The 18,664-nt window shown below is 40.0% G+C and overlaps 1 protein-coding gene across 2 annotated transcripts in view; it reads right to left on the bottom strand.

Moving 5' to 3' along the window:
• The window catches only part of GFRA1 (GDNF family receptor alpha 1), a 145,950-nt gene that overhangs the window by 38,033 nt on the left and 89,253 nt on the right, over positions 1–18,664 (bottom strand). For both annotated transcript variants that reach the window (XM_040563163.1, XM_040563162.1), the window contains one exon: positions 3,340–3,449. In XM_040563163.1, coding sequence (XP_040419097.1) covers positions 3,340–3,449 — 110 coding nt within the window. The remainder of the gene's footprint in view (positions 1–3,339; positions 3,450–18,664) is intronic.

The following is an 18,664-nucleotide window of genomic DNA, read 5'->3' on the forward strand; positions in this document are numbered from 1 at the left end:
CCATTTCACAAATGGAAAGAAAACAGTCGGCGTTAAAAAAAGGATAAGTAGCAAACACTTAGTGAAGGGTTGAGAAAACAGAACGGTACTGAGGAAGTTTAAAAGGTCACTGAGGAAAGGCTACAAAAAGGTAATAAGGTAATTAAAATTGGTCAAGACAGGGGCTAAAAGTGTAAGAGATACCAAACTATGATTAAGGTTGACGAATACTGGAACGCCAGGACATGGAGAGTGTATATGCAGCACACAAACTGTACATCCAGCATAAACAGAGTGGCTGAAAGAGCAGCTAGTAGAAAATCAGTCTGTCATTTAAACCTGGGGGCAGATGTGAACCCAAGCGGATTATATGCTTCGTTTCCTGGGGTGTATTTCCTTTTTCTCCCTGCAATGTGTGTGCCTTCCCCTCCTCCTCCCTCCTCGAGCTTGCATCTTGGAAATTCTGCTCAAGGACACTAACAGATCAGAGAAACCACGGTGGTTGGCAGTAAAATAGGACATGCTCGGTTTTGTGTGTTCTCTGTATCAAACAGTTGTGTGACAGTCTCAGTTGTAGGCAGTCAGGCCTCCATATTCTAGGGAAAAGCAGAATTGACCTGAGCACAACCAAGGTGCTGCTCAAATTAGGGTCAGTTAAGAATTAGGAGATTTATGGTGGGTCCAGGAGAAGGGTGTGTGACTGAAGTTGTTTTGACCCATGTGTGACACAGTAAATGAAAGCCAACAACAGGAATTTGCCCAGGCCCAGTGAAGGCCATCAAATGCAGCAAGCAACAACATTTAAGTAACAAGAATGTTAGAAGAACAGGAAGTCTGTTTGCATGTTGGAGGCAGAAAGTATCTTAGCAAATGAGGATTACAGTACGAACCATTTGGCATTACCAAAGTCTAAAGACTGGGTACTGGATCCAGAAGCAAGCATCAAGTTCTGCAAAAAGCAGTTTATTCATACAAACTCCCATGGAATTCCGGGGAATTCTGGGGAAATTAGATGGATTTTACTGAAAACAGGTGAAAATGTGTCAGAAAATGAATGCTTAACCAGATCTTGAAGTCAGCAGTTGCAGCCATACCAAACTGCTGTGGGAGTACAGACAGGTCCAGATGGCTTAAACTAGGCTGTAAGCAAACCACTGAATCTCAAGCATGGTGATCACTAGTCTTATTTTACATTTAATCATTTTTTATCTTTTTTTTTTCTTTACATGCTGTAATTCTTTAAAAGTATTAATTTATCACCATAACAAGGAGCCTAAGGTGATTCACTAAGGTCTTTCACATTCTGTAAGATATACATAGCTTTATAATTATATACATAACACCCTGTTGCAAACAGAATCACATCCACTGTATCTTCCACAGAGAATCCTCACTTTCCTGAACAAACTATGTGGAGGCACAATTTTTGCTACATTTAATGAAATGTCTAAATTAAATATATCTATACATATTAATGAATGATATCTTAATTAAAACACCTGGACATCCTGGAGCTCTGATGAATGAATGAATCTGTAACAGCTTCTTACCCAGAGCCTCTCTATCTATTCTTCCTGCATTTTGTATATATTAAGTAGACAGTAGAAACATTGTACTTCTGATTTTGGTCTCAGATAGCCTCTTACAAATGTGATGGTCTTCATATAATTTACTCCAGTTTTATATCAGCTTGATATCAGAAGCAGGAATCTACTGCTTCAGCAGATGAAAGCTTTGTTTTGGTAATTTTTGTTTCTCAGAATGACTTCCAAGAAGTAAAAACTTCTGTAACACTAATCAGTTCCCATCTTTTTGCATGTATCTAGAGGCTGACAGGAAAGAAGAAAAATGTTTATTTTTTCCCTTTGAAAATCAGATCTCCTTTTGATTTCAGCTCCTTAGGGACCCATTCCACATTTCCGATGTCTGATAGTGTTTTGCAGCATGGTCATCCACAGTAACACAAAAAAAAAAAACTTACTATGTGAACTGCGTCATCTTTGAGCTTAAAGTGAAAAATGGATCCAACAAAACTGTCAGCAAGATTCACTAGGTCCGGCAAGAACTTCTTGGCAGCTCTCACCCAGAAGTATCTATTAGTAAAGTTACTCTTTGCCAGCAGCTAGACTTCTTAATCTCATTGACTAGATCAGATTTCAAGGCTGTTCAATTCTTTCTTTTAGAATCAAATGACATTCTGTCATAACCGCTCATATGTTACAGCCTTTGCATACTGTCGTTATCACTTAAGACCCAGAACCATGTCCTCCAAAATTATCATGTCTTTTTTAACCCGTTGGTACTCCATGGACTTACCTCACTTGTTAGATGCTACAGTATTAAGAATGGTAACAACAAGCCAGCAAATACGTCTTTCAGTCATTTTATATATATATATATATATATATATATATATATAAAGACTAAGTTGGAAATATTTTATTTCAGATATTATTTCAAAAGACATTTATTTAACAGCAGGATCTGCTTCAGGGACTCAGCTAGGACCTTCACACCCAACAGAAGGGGCTATTACTGCATTGCAGCAGGTGCAGGCTGTAAGCTTAAGAACATCTTATCTGGTGCACTTTTAAAACCTTTTGTTTCAGAGTTCTGACATTCACTTATTGTTTATTGCCCAGCCATGGTATTTCTACAAGTTCACCTTCCTGAGATAACCTCTCTCTTTCAGGAATCAAATACTGTGGAGGGTGTATGGAATCTGACTTGCATATAGTCACCCTTGTGCCTGTTGACAGTCAGGAAGGTGACAGCAAGCAAAATGAATTATGTTGGGGAGGGAGAGGAGTTCAGATGATAAATTTGGTCTCGGTTCCAATCCATTGACAGGCACCTAAGAAAACTTAGGGTGGACAGAAGGTGATCGTGGCAAGAACAGCAGCTGCAAGTGAAACAAGGCTGGGTTGGTCTATCAGCTCATTCCTCAAATGTCCAAACTTTCCCTAAACACCTAGAAATATTTTACCCCACCTTGTGATGACAGCTGCAAAACCACCAAGTTGCAGCTTTCTGTTCTTTTCAGCTTGTTACTTCATGGTCCTGTCCAAAAGTCAACCACCTTAATAAGTTTTACTTTGTAAGCTTAATTTATATACGTTTATTTCAAATTCAAACGCATTTCTCTCTTTATCCTGTCCTTAATTTCCTTGCAATGTACAAATTTACCTCAGGAATCTCTGTAAAGTAAAAGAAGGCCAACACGCTTAGCTGAGAATTTTGCCTAGGATCATACAGTACAGTATTCCACTGTTTTTATTTCATGAGGATCTTCAAAATATTGTTTGGGTGTTGTTTTTTTTTTTAGATCAAGCAAGACCCAACCCCTCCCTGCATTCTTACCAATAAGCCCCGAGTAAGCAAGGAGGCAGTCAGCGTAGTTCTCCTTCAGACAGCTACTAACAGACCGTGACTCAGGCTGGCAGTTTGTGAAAAAATCTGCAAGGCGAGATCTGCAACATGAAAAAAAGGCATATCTTTAAAAATCAAGCCTGCAGGCATTCTTACCTTTTACAGTCTTTTTATTTTTCAACAGCACTTAGTATTTTTAACTTCAATATACATTGGACACATTTCAATTGATGAGGGTCTCTTTCCATATTCCATTTCTGAAACCAGAACAAAAAAGTATAAGAAAACAGCAAAAAGGGACAAAATGACAGGGTCATGCACGCCCTTTGCTAAAAGAAATGCTCTGCATTTTCATGCCAAAAAAAAAAAGACAAAGAGACATTTTATCATGAGTGGTCATTTTGCCTGGATCTGAACTCTGGAATCTGTTATTCTATAGGAACAGAACACAGTTTCTGCTAGTTTACTCATTACACAAAACTCTATGTTTTTGCTCCCTGAGCCATCTTACTCCATGACTTGAGGCAGGACCTGCTTTAGTTCTGCCCTGAATTCCCAGGGAATGGGCTTACCCCTGCTCTGCACTTGCCTACAGAGCCAACTGGCTCAACTGGGCAGATCCAGATGGCACGATCTACACACTCCCCTGGAGCAATGGTACTGAGAATCTATCTGTTCTTTTACAATGTGCATTTATCCAAAGCTTACAGTATTGAGCTCAGAAGTAGTGAATGTGTGCTCTGCATCCACTTCTGCTACTGATTTTTTATCTCTGCTTACCTCAGTTACTTCATTTCCAAGAGGGAGAGAGCACTGCTCACCTATGGAAAGTGCTTCAAGACTAGGGCTAAAGCTCTATCTCAATTAACAGATTATTATGACTTTGGAAACCAAGAAGAGAGTTCCTAGCAGCTAGAAGCTGTTCTGTTAAATTGCACTTTAAAGGCCATGTAATGCTCCCATCCAGGTCTGTAAAATTTGAGAGGCTTCACTGAGCTGAGTCAAGGTCCACATCCTGCAGTCTATCTCCTGCCCATCTTAACCTTCTCTCCTCAGCTGTGATTGTGTTTTCAATTGGACTTGTAAGCCTCTTGGAGCAGTGACTTTTGTTTATTTATGAAGTGTCATTTAGACCTTTGACTCCATGAGCAAATGGTTTAACCTCCCTGCTTCCCTTTTCCTCCATGAAAAAGGAATGAAAGTGTTCTCTTGCTTATAACAACTCAGAGTGGTTTTTCAGAATAAGATGTTTAATCTTTGCAAAGCCCTTTCAAAATCAGGATGCTGTCATATATGTATTTCCATCTCTGCTCTAGCATTATGTAGATTTGCAGTATAAATGTTCTTTTTTAGTTTTGCAGCAAAACCACAAAAGTTAGCAGAAACAAGTGATTTGCACAGATTTTATTTGTTGGCATGCTCCAGAGACTAATTATCTTTGTTTGCTTTATTGTTTTTCCTATCTCAGAATGGGAATGGATGTACATCATTAATTGGCATGAAAATAGTGATGGGCAAACTTCAAAAGGTTCACAGGCTTAGTTTGAAAAAGCATCCCATAAATAGATTGTATGCAAACCACACCTGAATTTATCTGAGCTATTCTCATGGCCTCTTTTTAGTTCCATCCATAACTGTACCATCACCAGCAAATCCATGGTTGCCTTCAAAACACAGTCAACTGTCAGGTTTTCACTCCCTCCCTTCACTTATTTAACCATTTAACCTTGTGATGGACATTTGTACCTTTAACAGCTTGAGAAAGTCAAGCTCTCTACATATCCTTCAAGATGCCCTATATGTATACATTCTAGACTTCCACAGAATCTCCATTTTACTGGTGTACCTACCAAGGTACAAGCTGAGAAGACAGATTACAAGGGATGGGAAGAGTTAAATAGCACCACAAAGAGAATTTGGGCAAGGAAACCCTATGTCACTGTGGTGACTCCCTCTCTGTCAATAATTAAGACAATAATCCAAAGATCCAGCTTTCTGGGCAACTGGGAACAAAGATCGCTGACAGTTAGTTTCTAAGGTTTCTATAAATCCTACTAATAGCAATCATTTCATCATTCTTAATTGTACAGTTCTCCCTTAGATTATTATGTGCATTGGTCCAGAAATATATACGCCTTTTCTCTGAATGTAAGTACCGATAACTATGGAATAAAACCAACCATTTACTACCCTGTCTGCTTGAATAATTTATTTGTTGTAGTAAACGCTGAAGGAAGCTAAAATTGCTCTGCTGATCCCTTTGCGTACACACTGATTTCTATGTTAATTTCTGAAGATTTTTTTGTGGTTGTATAAGGTAATAATCTGACAAAGTTGCACGTTTAAATTTTTATAAGCCAAATATAGTTCAGATGGCTCTGGTCCAAGCATTACTGGACATAGTCACACACCTCTCCTCTGAGTCATCCAAACTTCATACTACCAAAGTTCTTACTCCCTCCTGAGCTGTCATTCATGTGGATAAACTTCCACCAGACATAAAGTTAAGACCAGCAAATAAAAACAGAGACAAGTGTCCACCCGCCATAAAATAATTCCACCATGCTCAGTGAAGACCCGCTCGCTGATGATCTAGCCCTTGAGTTTCCAGTAGAGTGACACCAACAAAAGTGTCCTCATCAGCAATACCAAAACGGTGGTACTGCTGCTTATCTACGGAGAGACAAATTAGCCTAATTAGAAACAGTATCATTGATACTAAATTATTGTACATGATTATTAAGATGAGTTTGGGTAAAAGAGACAATCCTTTCAGGCATGCTTGATAAGCAATCAGATGATAGCAGTCTATTTAAAGAAAATGCATATTGTACTAACTTTGTGCTTCTTCAGCAGGAAACAACTTGAGGTTAGAAACTTGTGGGTAAGCGTCTAACCCCCAGCTGAGCAGTCTGGTATCTAGAGGACAAACAGTGCTTGCACCATGCGTGCCCATGGTTTTACATGTGCAATGTACATATGTGTATCTATTTACTAGGTGGCTGGATACAAAACCAAGTAGTTTTTATATTGTGCATAACACATAGCAGGAACTATTAATTTCTTTCTCCATGTAAGAATCACAAATCCTTTGTGTTCAACAGCATTAATGATTCTTTCCCTTGCATTAAAAAATAAATAAAATAAATAAAAATAAAAATAAAAATAAATAACTAACTAAATAAATAAAACTGAAGAGCACGATCCAGAAATCTTCCTCCTAGGAAGAAAAAAAAATCTTCTCTTTGTAGAGAAACAAACAAACAAAAACAAAAATAAAATTAAATGAGTTTTAGCTTAGCCCTGGAAAATCTCCTCAAAGTACACTGTAGATCTTCTGGAAAGCTTACTTTAAATATTTTGTATAGCAGTAACTGAAAAAATAAGAATAATCCTATTGGCAAATTCAAAGAATATCTGATCAAAAAACAAACAGTCTTTCTGTGAAGAAGAGAAAAAAATATTCAAACCTACTATTCTCTAATGCTTTGTGTTAGCACCAGTAAAATAATTTGTAAAAGTTACGAATACAAAGAAAACAAAGATAATTTGTTTACCTTATGATACTAGTTCTTCAAATACTCAGCAGGGTAAATCAAAACTCAAATTTTGCTTACAAATAAGGTTTGTTAATAGCAGTATTGTGTTTAATCTGCTCATAATTTTTGAGACAATTTAATTTTATATTAACACAGCTTGTTGCATAGGCAACATTGATTAGGTTTTCACTAAATTTATTTTCAAGGTATGTAGAAGTTGTTTAATGCTCTGAAATTATCTTTGTTATTTACCCATTCTCCCTCTTTAAAGTTGGCCAACTCAACTTCAGCACTGGCTGCACAGAAATGCAGGATGCAATATTTGAAGGTATAGTCTAAACAATGAAGTTGCAGATAATTTCTACAGCTGCATTTTCAGTTTGGATGCACTGTAAACCACGGCCTACTGGAAATCAGCTTTATGAACCAGATGTACCTTTCCAAAATTCACCCCTATTGCTGGGCTATCAGGTGTTGATTTCCCTTACTTCTGTGCTTCTGGCTCTATGAATCTTCAACTGCTTGTAGGCAGGGGCACTAGAGAGAAATCTTCTCTCTTAGGTTTCCCTTTGCAGTGGTGATCTTCAGCCTGAGAAGGACACTAAATCTGAATCTTCCGCTGACTGCATTCACGTACACTGCCATGCCCAAGTGAGTGGTTACAACTTCTTACCCTGGTTATGAACATGGGCAGCTAGGGCTGCTGTCCTCTGTTCACCTCCATGATGTTGGGTGAAGTCTGAACATGCTCACTACCGCCTCTCTTTACATTGCTGCTTGTGTTTAGGCATCTATTTATGGCTCAACAACAGTACCATAAAGGGTTCGTAAATGCCAAAGCTGAGTGACTGGAGTGACTACACTAATTAGTTAAAGCTGCTCTAGCATCTAGACACCATTTGGCAGATGCAGTGCAGTCACGTAAGGGAAGTGTTGCATCAATATTCAAAAGAGAAAAGAAATATAAATCTGACACTGAGAAATTTCAGACTAAGTCAATGAATATGTGTCAGAGTGATAAATGACACCATTATAGGGGGAAAAAAAAAAAAAAGCCAAAATAGTTGTTCCTCTTTTGTGGGGGTCAAATGTAGCATCTTGCTCCATAGCTACAAATAGCTCCTGTATAGCTGGGGTGGTGCTGTGTTTGTCTGCTGGGATGCAATATGGGCAAGAGAGCTTGATATGTGTCCAAACTAGCAGGTTCTTTGGTGGAGGAGCTTTTCATTTTCTCTTTGTTTCATAAACATGTAGTGAGTGGGCAGCGAGAAAACAAGGCAAAGGCTACATAAGAAACTCTATCAACCAGTGAGCCAAAAAAAACCTCAAAGCGTCTCCATCACTAGAGAAATGATCGTCCCTGCACCTAGTAATTTAGAGTCAACCCATCTTTGAAGACTGTTTTTCATTAAAGGCACTAGAAATGTGCAATACTAGTACATGTTATATCTCCTTAGTTATGGACACACACTACTGAGAACCCATAAGCTACTATGAATTTTTGCCATTTTTGATTATTTCTTTAAATGGGCATTTTTACATATATTTATTGAACAGGAACTTACATTTCTCTCAGCAGAAACATGTTGGTTTTTCTTTGGCTGTCTTCCTCCTCAAACAGTGACCGTGTCAGGGCCCTGAGGGCCCTAACGCCCCTGCCCACCCCCGGGGCTCCCCCACCTGCCCGTGGCCCCCTTCAGCCCTCCCGGGCCTTCAGTCCCTGCCCCAGTAATGCTGTAGGGTGCTGCCCTCCAACCCCCTACAGCCCTGCCCTGCCTGAGGGCCACACTGAGCAGGGCCACTGGTCCTTGGCCAGTCCCTGTCCTCAAAATGGTGCCCGATGCCCGGGGCTGCCCCTGGCTGTGGCTATGGGACAAGCCCGGCCTGCGAGCTCCTGGCCTGCTCATCCCAGGGGCACCCACAGAGCCCCTGGCCCTCACTGAGCCCTGACACACACCTCAGCATTCACACCCTTTTTGAAGTAAAAAAGACATTTTTGAGCATTTTTACTTCTTTTTGAGGGGTAAAAATATGTGAAGATTAAACAGCAGACTACTTGGCTCCCAAGACCTGAATACCAAAAGCAGTTTCTCTCATGTGAGCCGATCCAAATCTTTTGTAAAACCATTGCAGAAACCATTGTGGGATCTTTGATCCCAAACATCAGCTACTAGCTGGAAGAAGCTGCGTTTTAGCTGTTTTTGCTTCTGTTTTGTTATTTTAAATGACTTGTAGCCAAGCCCACGCCAATATTTGATTCCAGATTTGATTTATCTTTAAAAATTGTGTTGTTTATCTGGAAGTAAAATACAGACACTCCTCAATTACATACAGGCAGCCTATTCGGGTTGTGGAGTAACTGGCTACAGAAACAAAGAGCAGAGACCACGCAGGATTCATCCTGAGGCCTCTCGGCTTCACGAGTGCTGGCTCCAGGCACCACGGCAGCCCACCAAGGCTTCCTGCTCCAGATGAGCACCCGTGCGTCGCCCCAGCAGGCTTCTGCATTGCTGGCTGACTGCACCGTGCTCCCCACCTTGCCTGATGCCACCTGCGTTATCCAGGCTTTCTGCTTACAGGACATTTAATATCCCAGTTAGTGGAGAGCTAACTACTAGAAAGTCAGTCACGTAAAACTAAGAACACTTCCACCTATGCATATTTATATTTTAAAATCAACAATAGAAATGCATTCTTTCTATTTTTCTACTAACTCATTTTTTTTCTGATTAAAAAATGCTCTAAAATAAACATACTCTACGCCTGGTTTCTGTTACTGTATCTTACACAACGCATAATAAAGTACGTCACATACCATCTGCCTTTAATCTTATCCTTTCCCATTGCTCAGGTTATCTGCAAGGGACCTGTTAGATCTTTTTATACAACGTCTGCTACAGCAAATCACAAGACCTTACCAAAACACTAATCTCATAGTTTACCAGTGTTAGTTAAAGCCTCTAAGTAACTCAAGGTCATGTGTTAGAGTAATTTTATTCTAATGTATTAGGTCTCCTTTGGATTTCAGGAAAACTGCTAAGCTCAAATGTGGTCCTAAATAAGTATGATTTATTTGCAATTGGGGAGTATAAATATTTTTATACTACTGACCTTTTGTGTAGTAAAACCAATTTTGAAAAATACGGTGCAAATCCTGAGCACAAGGTAATGCAATAAAGAATTAGAACAGTGATTTTCTGATGCAGTGACACAAAACAGAATTTTCTCTTTCTGCTTGCAAAAAAAAATTACCTCAGACCATATTTTAGAGGCCTGTTTGAGAGAACATCTGGAAAGCATTCCACAGGAAATCAAACCTATATTAAATATGTTTTGTGGGGCTCTGTTTCCTTGCATTGACTTTAAGCATGCATAATGTGTTTCTGTCTTCTCAACTGCAAAGAAAACACTTCTCTGAGCATCTTCTACAAACTGATAGGCTGAACTGTCAATCCATGATTTCTATCAGGGGATGCTGGTAAGATTTCTATTTAGTCTATCTGTAACAAAGCTCTCCAATAACATGAACAAATCCACTAGCTACTTTCAGAGTACCAAGAGATTGTATATTTTATTTCATTTCCTTTACACTGTTTAATTTTAAGCTTCTAAATATAAATGACTGTCATGTTTAAAGATGTCCAAGCCCCAGAGTGTCTCTTGATAGCATGTTACTCAGGAAAGAACTAGTCCATTAGGGATAGAGTTGTTCTCACTTCATTAGCTGGGCAGACAGGAGTGTCTGAATTACAGACTGGAAACCTAAGAAAATCATTGCCACACTCAAAGAGCAAGCCAAAGAAATTAGTGCCACAGCAAGTCCTTGAGTGTGCCACTGGATGCTTAGGTATTTATTAACAACTATATCATGAGTGCACACTGAAAGGATGTGGTTCCGAGTACCTGAGAAAGACATCTATGACAATAACATTCTCTGTAACCACTTGAATAAACTATAACAAAATATTGCTGGCTCAAGCATGAAACAAAATTGGAGTCTGGAGATGGAAAATAATCTAAAGCAAGCATCTATACAAGCATCTAGGTTCTCTGTTTACTAGAAAAGTTCCCGTTGGCAAAAATATGATGCACTGGATCATCAGGTTTCCTAAGGTTATGTAGGGATTCTTTCTGCATTCCAACGTCCCTGCAGTGGCATCCCTGAACAGAATAGCTCTGTATCCACTCCCAGTCTTTCCTGACTAAAGGAAAGAAAGGGTGCCCAGTGCATCCTTGCACTTGATTGTTCAGGGCCTGCAGCCAACGTAGCTGAAACTCATCCTTAAGCTATGCTAAAAGCTGTTCTGACTTCAGGAGTCAAACAACAAATTTCAAGTCAGAACCACAGCAGATAAAAGCAGATTAGAGTCTCTTTTGTTGGGAAACTTTTTGTGTCATGCACAAAACATCCCCATCAAACAGAAAGTCCCCAAGTTCTGGCACTAGCAAACCAGTATAGCATTGATCTTATTCAACATGTTTTACTTGGTTTTAGAAGATACACGGATGTTCCATGCTAGTAAGAAAAGCACTGATTTACAGAATAGGATTGGAAAAAAAAAAAAATCACTTTTACCAGTTAAGGATGACATATACGGTCTAGGAGGTTTGTTGTTTCTTTTTTTAATCTCCAATGTCAAAAAAACTGAACATGGCCACAGCAGCTAAGAGAGCTGACAGCCTGTGATACATACAGCTGATTACAGAAGTTCATCTGAAAGACACTGTCCATTTTGAAGAATATTTTGCAGTGCTGCATGATGACCAGTTACTGAGACATATCTCCAGCATTTCACAAGGCCTAATTAGAAAAGGGAGCATCGTAACTGACAGGACAACCACTGTAGTTTGTGCTTGAATTGGAGCAAAAGAAAATTAACTAAATATTCAAATAGTACAGTCAAGATTTAATTTAACAGATGTCTAACTCATACAGACTTTATAATATAAAAGCTTATTTTAATAGTTTATAGCATGTGCTTGAACAAATATACTGTAAGCACAAACGTGAATGTAAGGGCATCTATTAATAATCTTTGGCAAGGGTCACATTCATCTCACACAGAAAATCTATATTCAACGGCAAACACATATCAGAAAACTTTCCCTGTGCCACTTGCTTTAAAGCCAGGAGATAATCAAAGCGTAGGAAACAACTACCTTCTGTGCTGAGAAGTCTTTTCAGATATTGGTACATTTACACGTGGCTTTCCACTTAACAGTAGTTACTCCATCAGTAGCATGGTAGTGCTTAAAACATAATGAAAGCAATGCAATTTCTATTCAGTAAACATTAAAATGCTAAAATTTGAAAATATGCATGTGGTTGTCACTTGTTCTGTTGAGAAACAAAGTTTTATTTTTAGTTCTAGTGCTTACATTATCTTGCAGCTATTTTAATGGATGAACTGCCACCAGAAATATTCTCTCACTAGGGCCTGATGTAGAGTGATATAAATAACCTTTACAAAGTCCAGCATAATGGAATGGCAAAATTAGTTGATATTCTTTTAATTAGCACTGCCTGAAGATTTACCTACACAGAACAGGAATAGCCAAATTCATCCCTGGAATAAATCCACTGAAGTCACTGATCTCAGAGGAAGTACACTGGGAATGGACTCGATATAATATCTCTGTTATACACACAAAACGTATAGTGGTTTCTTGCCTTTAGTATATATGCGGTTTGAGGTAGATGGGGAAACATTTTGATTTATGAAAGAAAATGCTATTGTGTGATATATATCTCCTTTGCCTCAGAAAAAACAGATTAGCCAAATGTGACTGAATGTATATTAAAAGGGATCAAAAATGTTCTCTTCAACAGATTTAACAGATTAGTGAGTGGAAACTACTCGTGCAAACCAGTGGATGCTGAACTTCTGCTCTCTACAAGAAATCTCTCAATTAACAATTCAACAAATCAGTGGTAGCAGTAGTCTTACTGGAACCCCATCCAGCAAAGCAATTAAGAGCTTGCTTAACCGTAAGAACATGAGTAGTTCCAAATTTAGATTCTATTAAAGTTTAATGTCAAATCTAACTTTCCTAGCTTTCAAAAATTTTGACTAAACGTGTGAAACTGCTTCATTAACAAATGTAGTTTCAGCTGTCCTGCGTGATAAAGGAACAAACAAAATGGGTTGAATTCCCACTGCTGTAACCCCCTTTCTGGCTCATGTTTCTAATCTGTATTCTTTTTTTTTTTATAGTATTATACAGGCAATTTTCCTTTCTCACCTAGAGAACAAGCTTTTTCAGATACAATGATGCACAGAGAGAAAGGACCATGTCTGGATGATGATAATACCCCCAAGTTCTCAGAGCTGAAGTTTACTGGTGGCTGTGAGTACTTTAACTCGCTGCATTGTTTTGGCTAACAAGGGACTGACATGGCAGATCAGGTATCTAAATATGGTCCATAAAAGTCTAATAATTTGCATCCAATTTTATTTTATGATTTTTCTAACAATCATAAATATTTTATTCCTTCTTTCACTTTTGCAACTCTGCAGAAAGGTAATAATGGATATTCAGCACCACAGTTAGCTCTTATCCTTAAAAATTACTTGGGAAGGAATAGCAGGACTTCAGCAATGTGAGGATACTGCCAAATCTACACCATTCAAAACATAAAACAGCTGAACCAAAGAGCTCTGACAACAATTAGCTTCTGTTTTACAGACAATGGGCATAAAAGAATTACACTACCTTTTCATGGTTACACTCCTGGGTTTCAGGAATGAGTGGAGGCACTAGCTGGCTGCAGAAATGCTGCTTGGAGAGTTTCAAGCTTGCCTGCCAAAGGACCTCAGTGTGAAGATACTGTCTGGTTACTGCTTCTTAGAGCATAAGAACCCCTGTGCTTGAGGATCTCCTCACTGTTAAAGCATATAGTGATGTGAAAGTTTGGTGCAGGAATACAGCTGAGCCATTTTTCTAATTACTATATCCTTGCTCGTGTCTTTGTTTCTTTCACTGCTCAACAAAATGTCAATCATCCAGCACGCTTTTAATCTTCAAGACCCTCTTAAGCAGAACAGAGAGAGTATAAATGAGGACTGGCCAAGCAGATCTTGGCACTCCAGAACGAGATCTATCTACACTTTAACAGGGACAAAGCACTTGGTTTGCTGGTTGTTCTGATTTTTAGATTCCTTAGGGGTTTATGGATATGTTTTAAAGAAGAACTGCTTGATTCCTTCTGAGTTTTGTTCAGAAGAGAGAAATTTTAAATGTGTTGGGGGAGGGGAGAGTAATACTATGTTTTACTCTGCTAACGAAAGACAATGTAATGAATCATGTAAAGGACTCAAAAGGAAGCAAGTAATTTGATATTGCAGCATTTTCTACTTTATTTTTCCTTGACTTGAAAGGTTTTTGCTTATTTTGCAGAGTCTGCGGTTTTTTTTCTTTTCCAGGCTAGCAATTCCCCCAACACCCCAAACTTCACTACACCATCATGCTCCAAGCACACCAGCTTGTCCCACCTCTCTCCAGACCCCACCATCCGAATTTTTTGAACTGTGATCATTCCTCACTATCAATTCATTTATTAAAAGACAGGTTTTCCACTTTTTCCTCCCTCGCTGGCCTCCCCTAGCCAAGCCCCAAGGCCAGGAGCAGAGAGCAGAGAGCTCCTGCAGGTAGCCTGAGCCCAGGCTACCCCGGTTACCCTGCAGACATCCTGCATCCAGCGCAGGGTGAGTCAGGCAGCACACGAAGTTTCTCGCCCACTCCCTGACTCTGCCTCCAAACACAAAATATAGACACAGCCTGCACGTCTCTCGAAATCAAGAGCATCCCTGTTCTAATGTCCTTAACAGCATTATGAAAACTACGTTGCTGTCCTGGTTTTGCATACCCACAGCACAACAGTAATCTCAAGGAGCTGCCAGACAGCTTCAAGTGCCCAACTGATTAAAAATACCCCAGAGGGACGCAAATCCAGCTCTGTTGCACAGAACTGTACCCTGCCACTGTGTCCTTCGTGACAACACCCAGTGGGCAGCCACCTAGAGCCAGGCAGAGACCACGCAGTGCAGCTCAGCAGCTGGCCACTGAACTGTAACTGGTATAAGCTACAGGCTCTGGGAGGGAGCAGGCATCTATGTTTTCCCTCTCATTTTCTGAATTACAGATGATCACTGGACTGTGGCAAGATACTGAGGGAGGAAAAGAGCCGCGCGCAGGAGAGCAGTGAGGAGGGGCTGTAAGCGGCTGTAACGGAGAGGATTCAAACGTGGCAGAGAGGCTGTGAGAGTCGGGTAATGACTGGGAGATCTGGGAAGAGGAGATGAAAGGGGACTAAGCAAGGAGAAGAGGCATGAGGATAAAGCAAGGGAGAAAGCAGGAAAAATGAAAGAGAAGCCTAAGGAATAGAAGAATTGAGGAAAAAGCCCTGTTTCTCCTCCACCTCTTCTCTCTCCCCCACACATCCCTTGAGTGCCCTCCTCCCTGGTATTTGCTAACGCTGCAGCTGAAGCCTCCCTCCTAGCACAAGAGGCTGGGCTCCCCCTCTTCTGTAGCAGGACACAGACGGCTGGCTGCACACTTACAGCATCTCATCACAAACTTGCTTACAGTCTTTCGCCACCCCCTCCTCTGGCAAACCTTACCCACGAAGGCGTGCAGTCTGCAGCCCGTAACGTGCCTGCTACAGGAGCAGCCCACAGGTCCCGTGCAGAGAAGCCACTTGCACAAAAAGGTGCTGGCATGAAGCGCTCACAGACCTGCACACAGCTTACGGTAAACATGCACAGATACAGTGGCTCCCTTTTCACAGGAAATCATCATAAGAAATTTCAACAGAATATAAAGAAGGAAAATTAATTTCCTGGCAAGTTTCTTGTGTTTGCAGGAAACACAGCAAGCAGCTGAGCTTTTGTTCTAGCTCTCACTGTGAATGAGCTATTTTACGCACTGGTAAAAATGTTTGCATATCTTCGTGCAAGGTCCTTGTAACTGCACATGCTTTCACACAGAACTGAATATCTTTCACACAGAGTTGAATGTGTTCTTGCACCAAAATTAAGACTAAACAAGTGACCAGAAACAATTGACAGCAGTATCCCCAAAGGATTGTACGAGGGGTAAGAACATGCCAATGAATGCCAATGAAAGCACATTTATAAAGATTTGGATCTCTGACTATAGAGTGCCAAATATATCTTGTGTTTGAACTACCTTCTTGCTATTTCACCATTTCGAGTACAGCAATTGTGGAGGACAAGAAACTTGCATTCAATTACTAGATTCTTATTTAAGAAAAAAAAATAATCTAAAAAGTCTTAAAAAAAAAAAGAAATTCTATCTTTCTTTTCAGATCTTTACAGCACATGGCTGTATTGATACTGTTCTATTTTTCCGTTCCGTTAATAAGTAATATGTCTGCATCATTATCATTCTGCTCAGTGCCTGATGAACATATCCAGAAAACAGTAGTATGCAAATTCAAAACACCAATTATTAAAAAGACCAAACTAATGTCTCACACTTTCATTACTCAATGAAAACAGTATTTTGAAATACTGTCAAACATGATGCTGACAAAAATGAAGCACACTGTCCTGCCTTTTTAGAGCAGAATGATATTTCTAAAGCATGCCAGTCAATTTTGTGAGGTTTAATTTGTGGCTGAAGTAATCAGAAGAGGAGTTTCCTCAGAGGTTTGAGATATTCCAGGACAACTGGTGAAAGTTTTTGACAGTACTATGATCTGCCTTAGAAGTTTTGTTTATGTTCATAATGAAAAAGAATTCTAATGGCTTCTTTTTTTTTTTTTTTATTTTCTTTCTTTTTAGTTAGAATTGACAGGCATGCTTGAGAGCCTCCAATCAGTTTCAGAGTGGCATATGGACTGGGATACAAGGAGAGGCAGCAGAAAAATGAAAATGAAAATGAACCATGAACCATTCAATATTCTGATGAAGTTGAAAAACTAGGACTGTTTACGTAAGTCAGAGCTTACTTGCATTTCCTGACATTTCTGGTCCCTTTTTCCCTCAATCAAGACTTTATTACTGATCGATGAATGAATAAAAAAGAAAAAAAAAATCAAAGTGTCCTGTCGTCTCAGTTAGGGGCATCTGCCATTTGGCTGAATTGCTTCTCTGCTCTTAATTCTGTTTGAAAAACAGATTCAGTGATACGTGCATCTAAAACAAAGCTTTTAAAGAGCATCCAAAACTGAATGTTTAAATACATACTTGGGCATAGGCCCAAGTGATATTTTATATGGAGTAGGGGCAGATTCAAATCTTGCATTTCTAAGTGAGCAGCATTTGGAAAACATTTGCTTTCAGAAATCCTTTAAAAACCCTAAGAAACCCTTAGAACTTGTCCCCTTTGTTTTGCCTGGCATTACGAAGAAACTCCAATGGATGTAACGGGCATGCAAATAATAGCTTCTAAATGACAGTTTCACAGAAGTCAGAACATAGTCTCAATTTTTTCTCTCATTTAGATACTTGTTCTGATTTCAAAATGAAATAGAAGTTTTCAGAGTTAGAATTATATGTCTCGTGACTACTGCTTTTAATTATTCTAAACATGCCTGGAATTACCACGTAGACTGATATTTATCAATGCCAATATTTTTAATAGCAGGGAGGAGATGTGATCTCTTCTTCCCCTTCTTTCTTCCCTTGCCCAAGTCCCTGTTTTCCTGCAGATCACAGGGAACAAGCCACACCATCTCCCTCTAAGTGCACAATTCAGAGACAAAATACCTTTCACCACATTATGGATAGACTGGAATAGCTCTGCTGCTCTTTTCTCCCCCCTGGGACAGGAGAGGGGGAAGGTACTAACCACACTAGTGGTTTAGACAGCCCAGGAGGCATTAGCATTGACATGGGACAGCCGTCAGCAACCCGTGACATTTGCTGCACCCCGAGGTGCAGGACCAAGCACTGCACTTTGCTGACCGTGCCTCGACTCCACAGACATCTGCCTGCCCGTTCCTTCTCACCAGCACTGCCCTGCTCCTGACAGCCAGGACTCACCAAGACATGAAAGAGTCCAAACGTTTTAATTTGGAGTTTTAAAGAAAAGAAGTCAGGGGAAGAACCTGTAAAGAAATTCATTTTCACTCTAGTGTTGGCTGCAACCTTGGGCTACAGGAGCAGCCATATTCCCAAGCTCTGTTCCGCAGTGCTGGAACGGAGAAAGCAGAACACCAGGCCTATGAGGTCAGATTAAACAAAATGCCATTAAAAACTTAGCTGCTGGGACAACATTAGATCAAAGCTGACCAAAGGAAAACACAGTCATAAGAGAAGTAATGGCATTAATTTAACTAAGCAATTCCTGAGCACTACAGCCTGGATAAAAGGAAGAAGTTTACCTATAAAATCCTCTCCCCCACTTCCCTGGCACTGTAACACACTGGAATTTTGGCAGAAAGCACACTGAAGATGCTGTAACTTAGCAGGGCCTGTGCTAAGTAAGACAATCTAGGTAAGACAGTATATACAAGCAAAAAGACTAACACCACAACGTGGAAATGGAAAACGGGTGGTTCTGCCTCCAGAACCAGTATCCAGCTTTCACAGACTGCAACAGCCTTGAAGGTGCTGAACGTAACTCGCTGAACTGCAATGAAAACCCTGGCCTTATTTAAAGCTGCTCTAGTTTGTGGCAGCAGGAAAGTGTCTCCTGACTTCCCCCAGCCACGGAGGGCAAAGCACTGCTGCCTCCTCAGCTGGCAACACCTCGGGTATGTGTGAGGTGCTATGGCTACAAATTCAACATCACCAGTGGAGACGTCATAG

This window comes from Cygnus olor, chromosome 7 (assembly GCF_009769625.2).
Source record: "Cygnus olor isolate bCygOlo1 chromosome 7, bCygOlo1.pri.v2, whole genome shotgun sequence".
Classification (NCBI taxonomy): domain Eukaryota; kingdom Metazoa; phylum Chordata; class Aves; order Anseriformes; family Anatidae; genus Cygnus; species Cygnus olor.